Genomic DNA, 6943 nt, shown 5'->3' with positions numbered 1-6943 from the left:
CCAGTTTCCCTGACCCACCCACCCCACTACCACCACTGCTACCACCTGGCTTTTGTAGGTACCCAACATCTGGGTACCACAGGGACTGCTTACTGCACTTGCACACCACTAGGGAATTAGCAATTTGCTAATACACCGTGCTTTTTCCCTGTTTAAACAGTATGTTTGAGTGGTGGAAGTCAATGTACAGAGACCAGCTACCAGCACTCAAAATTATAAAGAATATTTTAAAAGGAAAATATTCATATGCATACTTTCACCACAGCAACAGATTGAGCAAGGGATCCGAAAAGGAAGGTGCGCACATGGAATTCTTACCCTCACGGCACGTGCCCAAGCTGATCTTATTCTAAGGCAGGCTCTTTCACTTACTGTGTTCCAAAATCTTCCCATTATCTTTGAGCTTTTGTTCAAATCTGCAACCCTTTGTCCCCTCCCTCTGGCAGTGGCTGCCATAAGCATGAGCCCAGGTGTGAGAGCCCCTTCTGCTGAGATGGAATCAGCCCGAGAGACCCTCCCCCTGTTTGCCACCCCCTGGGGGGTTTCAAAGAAGCTTTTCCTGCAATCTCCAGGAAGAGGCTTTCTATCATTTTAGAGTTTCCCAATCTCCCTTTCCCTCCTGTATGAGGCCACAGGTATGAGCTGGCAATTTCACTGCCTTCAGCTCTGGAGGCTGTTAGCATCTTCAAAGCCTGGGTGGGTGTGGCTGGAGCACCTTTGGTTCCCCCTCCCCCCATCAGTTCTCTACTGGAAACTTTTATAGACCACAGGTTGAGATTTTGGAACAGTCCAAACCCCAAAGTAAAATTCATTTCTATAGAAATCCAAATAATATTAGCTACATTACAACTTCATTGTCAGCAGGAAGGGAGAGACTAGGTATGTAAATGGCACTAATATAGTAGCTTGAAGAGAAAGTAATTGTTGGGGGCGGGGGAATGTCTGATTCTCTTTCATTCCAAAAGTATAATAATAGAATATTTAGTCTCAGTTTATTGGCAAGAAAACATTTTGCACAACTTGCATTTTATAAAAACACTTTATTGCTGCAGTTAATACCTTCTGCATTCAACACAACTGAGAAGTACAGTTTTTAAAAAACCTGCCCCTACTGCCCAGCAACGCTACACTGCAACAATGAGAAGCTCTGAGTGAAAACTAGGTCACTAGAATTTTTATACAGCACAAAAATTCTGGACTGTAAAACGCCGTATAGAAAGTTTAACTATATGCCAGTGTAAAGCAATATACAACAACTTAGCTACAAAAAGTTTAAGTACAATGTGAATTGCAAACAGTTGTTAACCTATAAACACGACTATGTTTCAGCATTTAACTGGATTATCCAGATGCTGACAAATATCAAAGTTTTAAAATGTCTCACTGAAAATATCTGCATATCTAGCAGCAACTTGTTTGCGAGTATTCTTACTAGGGTCCCTGAATAAGCAACGATCCAGAACTTGTGAACTTAAGCCAGAGATTTTGCCAATGTTCAAGTAAACTCCCATGTTGATAAATGGATTTCAAAGCCCAAACCTTCAGATGCCGGTTAGGCTGGAGTAAGGGCACCTGAACCAGAGGAAATTATTGAAGAAACTGAACGCCCAGGACCGGAGGGGGCCACATGGGGGGGAGGGCACCACGAGAGTCCCAGCCCCAGGAGCTGATGCTGTGCCATAATAAAAATCCTTGTATTGCAAGATGGTGATGTAGCGAGTGGTACTTGAGATCTTACACGGCGTTCCAGCCTTTCTTCTAGTAACTAATCTTGCTGTTCAGCCTTTGTTCCCAAAAGCAGATGTACAAGAATCTGGACAATGCACGTAAGCTCAAAAAGAGGAAACGGGGGTGCAGTGCCCTTAGCGGAAATGATGGGAAGAATGTCAGTAATTTAAAAGTCCACTTTCTGAATTAAAAGTTCAGCCCTTGCTTATATGAGGCTTGATATTTTATCCAACCTGAGTTCATTTTCTGATATTTATCTCAGAAAAACAAGTTATTTGGGCTCCAGCATAACAGAAAGGAACACGTCCATATAATTGCACTTTAGGATGCGTGAGACATAGGATAGTCGAAGTGAAACGGGCAGGTCTGGGAGAAAAATAGTTAGCCTGCGTGTATTGTAAAAGGATGAGGTATCACGGTACCTCCAGATACAAAATGGAAGAGAAGGACAGTCAAGTTGTAGTCAACAAATTACCGCATTTTCCAAGCTGGTGTCCTAGTTCCAGACAAGTGAAGGACCTAGCACATGCACAAAAAGCGAATTCCCTGTGATGTCCGTACAAGCCCTTCCAAAAGTCTATTTCAAAATCAAGTCCCTCCGTTTTTATGATTAAAATCTAGAGTAACAAACCATCATCAAGTTTTCACAATTCAATTTTGAGGGTCTAGTATAGCAATTCATGTTGTTTGTCTTTGTTAGATGAACTTTGATTTGCAGCATTATATTGGAAAATCAAAGCTAATTTTTTTAAGGGGTGTTAAAATTTAGTGGGCCCATATAAATCAAATACTTTTCAGACATGGTAAAGGATCCTAATTTTGGAAAGACAGTATTTTGTATAATTATACTGATATTTCTTTTTCTTTCTTGTCTTGTTTTTTTCCTTTAATTCCACCCCCCCTGCTTATTTTTAAATATGTATTAAGATGCACACATTTTAAATAGGAGCCTAGAGACCATTTAATGGGTTTTAATAGCCCTTTTAGGCAGAGTTTGAGTTACCTGTAAAAACTTTAATTAAGAACCACCACCACTATGACAACATACAAACATTTCAGTGTCCCATATTTTAAAAAATTGATTGCATGTTCTTCATCAGTGCTTGTAAAACTTCATATTGAAATTCTCAGACAAAAATGAAAGATGACCTACACAGATGGTATTGCAACCAAAGTGGTCTGTTCTGCTATGTACAACTAATTAAATTTATATTAGGGATGGACAATGGTCTTTTAGCTGAATCTTAACTCTTAAAACAAGCAAATCGGAACACTGAAACCATTTTACATATTTAAACACTTAATCTGTAGTTACATCCATTATTCTGTGTTACAAAAGACACGTCCTTGAAAAATATGACCCTAGGAAAAAAAATTCAAGAAAGCATTCAGTGCTATGCTTACAATTTTTATGAACTTAATACAGACTGTGACATTAAAAAACAAGGCAACTAGTTAGGGTCTATGTTAGAAGTGGGTCTTTGGTAAAAATTCGAACGAATGTGTTAAAATCAGATTATTTTCATTTTATTATGGAATAATTCTATTGTAAGTTCATAAATGTATTCTAGAATAAAAATGAATTGGAAATGTTCTATGATTTTCGAGTCACTTTTAGAACAAGGTTGCTGTAATACTAGGAACAGGGTGGATTTAAAGCTGGAACATGTGAAATCTCTCTCTCGCTGTGTTACAGATGTTAAGAGAGCGGCAGTTTAGGCTGACAAAGGAGCCGTCTATGCAGGGGGACCTGGATCAGGAAAGCAGCCTGGTAACCCCCACCCCACCCCCACCCCCACCCCCTGCTGTGTCATTCCCTGATCCAGGTCTCTCCCCCCTCCACGGAAGATCAATTCTGGCCCTGAGTAGTGCAACTAGAGACTCTCCGTGTGGGATGGTGTAGTTTAACAGAAAGGATCTTCCCCCAGCCGTGCAAGTTTCCTAGGTGCAGGATGCGTACACAAGCCCACACCCACACCATATGGACACAGAAATTGAAACAATATAGCCCAGCAAAGGACACCTTGTATGAAATGGCTCAGTGGATTATTTATCTCACAAATACTTCCTGTAGTGATTGAAGCAATTCTTCCAACTATTTCATGTTTTTGAAAGAATTCGGGAATATTTGGGGGTAGTTTTGAAAAAGTCCAAAATGTGGCAGTTGTTTAGCATGGACAGACAAATGACCTTCTGTCTGACATACATCCCTTATCATGAAACCTATCATTTCTTGTTTCAAGGCAACTTGCAGTAATGATATATTTATGTTTAGGTGTACAGAAGGGAAGAAAAAAAGTTCACCTGGTAGACCTCAGCTGATTTTGAATAGCTGAGCAGGGTAGATGACACTTGGGCAGATCTTCAAGTATAAGAATCAGACGTGGAAAACATCTGTTCTGTAGTCTTCATGCTCTGTATAGTATGAACCGTTCGTCTCTGCATGGTGACATCCAAGCACATCTTTGTTTTCAGTGTTTGGCTCAGTTATTGCAGATTTTTCAAATGTACTCTTTTTGTTACTTTCTGGATAGTTTTGTACATATATTACACGGTTATAAGCCTTAAGTCTTTTCCATAGCTGTATGTAGACTTTGCACTGAATATACATGAACAGAAGTCCTCCAGTGAAACCAATAGCCACCACTACCAGTTTAGTCCAAAATGGCCACTCAAGAATCCCTGGAGAAAAGAAAAGGTTTTTTTTTTTAAAAAAAAGTTGGCCTACTCTGCATCTGTTAAATACAAGTTCAATAACCAAAATCTTCACATCCAAGGATTAGAGCAGCTTTAGATTCAGGTCTACAAACATTACACAAGCATGTAACAGGATTCCCCTGAAACAATTCTGCACCAAGACAACATGAATTCTGTGACTTGTATATAAATAATGCAGACTCAGGAACGTTACGTATCTGGGATGAAATCATTCAGCTCCTGAAATCTGTGGGAGTAGCAAGAAAATACACAAAGCACTGAAGATTTGCTTCCTTTAGGACTGTGAAATTTCACTAGGTTTTGCCCTGTAGATTTTTAAGCTTATTTTGGCCAAGCCAAATGAGATCTTTTACTCGCTGTTTGTCAGGGTGTTTATTGCATGGTACACAAACATGAAGCTGCCTTATATGGAGTCAGGCCACTGGTCTCTCAAGGTCAGAAAGGTCTTCTCTGATTGGGTGTCAAGTGCAGGACTGCTATGACAGACAGCTCCAGTTCTGCCTCTCCCAGAGGCAACCAATGGGAGTTGATGAAATGTTGGGGCCAGGCTGTCAGCCAAGATCTGTTAGAATGTTTAGAGAGAAGAAAGGATTCTCTGAGCTTGTGTGGGCAGCAGCGGGAATATCTGGCTGCTGACGGTGGTTACATTGTAACGCTCCACTGTTATGAGAGTTTGGGATTATGAGTTCTCATACTAAGAACAATGTATCACGGTGTCTGACTCACTCGTTCCTACGTTGGCTCAGGGTAAACGTCATTCTAGTCACAACCAAGATACCTAATGAAATAGATGGTGTCAGCATATAAGGGCAATAAATATTGATTTCCCCTACTCCAATAGCCCTGGGCAGTAGCTGGGCGAGTGGTTGTCAATTTATTGAACTGGCTGCCCTGTCTGGTGAAGTCTCTGGGCATAGTAAGGTCAGGGCTCTCAACCTGATTAACAGAGACTAGATGGGCGGTGAATTGTGACTGCCTTACCTGCTGATCCCCTAGACCTGAGGACGAGAGGGTTATGTTAGGAGGCAGTATGGAAAGGGGTCATGACAACTGCTAACTCGAGTATTTCCTAACCTGTGGGATCCTCCTGACCTAAAAGTGGCTTTGTGAAGCCTGTGAAAGTGGGTCCCAGGATCTTGCAGTTTTAATGATTTGTGAATGTGCTGCTTTCCTTCAATTGGGTCCGCATGCTAAGTAAATCTGAACTTGTGGGTTGGGGGCCACAAAGGTGGGGGACTTCTGTGCTAACTGATCATACAAACTGGAGATGCTGTCAAGGATTAAACCCAGGGCTTTTTTTCAGCGGGAACGTGGTGGAACGGAGTTCCGGAATCTCTTGGAAATGGTCACATGGCTGGTGGCCCTGCCCCCTGATCTCCAGACAGAGGGGAGTTGAGATTGCCCTCCGCGAGGAGGGCAATCTAAACCCCCCTCTGTCTGGAGATCAGGGGGCGGGGCCACCAGCCATGTGACCATTTTCTCCGAGGGCAACCCACTGAGTTCCGCCACCTTTTTCCCCAGAAAAAAGCCCTGATTAAACCTACGTCCGTTTACAAGAAAGGCACTGAGCCACAGCCCCTCCCCCATCCCTACTGATGCACTGGAAAGAGAGCTCAAGTTTCCAAGTGCAACTCTCAGCTTACTCCCTGCTTGGAGGAACATTTAATAGATGCAAATCCAACTACCTCCAGGCTTATAGCCAAGTTCTGTGCTTATATGATAAAAGCTCGCAGCACGCAACGTCATACATAGAGACCTATTGCTCCCTCCCTTTTAGTAGGATATTAATGCTTTTAAATACGTATTTTAAATTCTGTGATGTATTTTTATATCTCGTATTTTATATACTGGAACGTAGGACTGTTGTAACTGTTATTGATGGTTCTTAATGGCTGTTGACTGTAAACAATAAACAAACTAACAAATGCTCCCTAAGCCCATTTTTAAAACCCCGAGATAACACTAGGAAACTTAATTCTGCAGGGTCACGCCGTGACTCAACGGGAAGCCCAGCCTCAAGATGCCCAGATGCAGAGTAGAACTTCTAGGCTTCCGTGGTCCTTATCTATCCTGTTCCTCCTCTAGCAGCTCAGGGAGTTATTCCCTTTTATCCTCGTAAGACTGCAGGGTAGGCTAAGACACAGTAACGGGCCAAAAGTCCAGGGAACTTCCCAGCTAAACCCAAAGCCCAGCCCTCCATGGCCAAGTCAGCCAACTACATCACACCCATGCTCAGGGTTTTTTTTGGGGGGGGGGAGGGGTCATCAAAAATAGAAACTAACGATTTTCAGATCCCGAAAACCACTCTGTGTTTCTTCAACACGTGCAGAATGCGTGCTGTCCTGGGACTGCATGCAAGTACAAAGGCAGAGGTTTCAACATGTTGACTGATGTCAGCCTAGAAAGATTTTTCAGAAGAACTGCATTGGAGGTCAAGCTAACTTCTCCTTTCCCAGCACAGGCAGCAGAAAAAGAGGGGAAAACAAGGCCTAGTGGC

The 6943-nt window shown here is 42.2% G+C and overlaps 1 protein-coding gene across 5 annotated transcripts in view; it reads right to left on the bottom strand.

The window, feature by feature from the left end:
- Positions 1-973: 973 nt before the first annotated feature.
- LOC129333178 (uncharacterized) overlaps positions 974-6943 on the bottom strand; it is a 67020-nt gene continuing 61050 nt past the window's right edge. For 4 of the 5 annotated variants that reach the window (XM_054984655.1, XM_054984651.1, XM_054984653.1 and 1 more), the window contains exon 7: positions 974-4410. In XM_054984655.1, coding sequence (XP_054840630.1) covers positions 4106-4410 — 305 coding nt within the window. In that variant the 3' untranslated portion in view covers positions 974-4105. The remainder of the gene's footprint in view (positions 4411-6943) is intronic. The other variant, XR_008597403.1, reaches the window with a different exon arrangement.

The sequence above is a fragment of the Eublepharis macularius genome, chromosome 7 (genome assembly GCF_028583425.1).
Source record: "Eublepharis macularius isolate TG4126 chromosome 7, MPM_Emac_v1.0, whole genome shotgun sequence".
Taxonomy (NCBI): Eukaryota; Metazoa; Chordata; class Lepidosauria; order Squamata; family Eublepharidae; genus Eublepharis; species Eublepharis macularius.
This window is presented reverse-complemented; position numbering and strand designations above follow the sequence as displayed.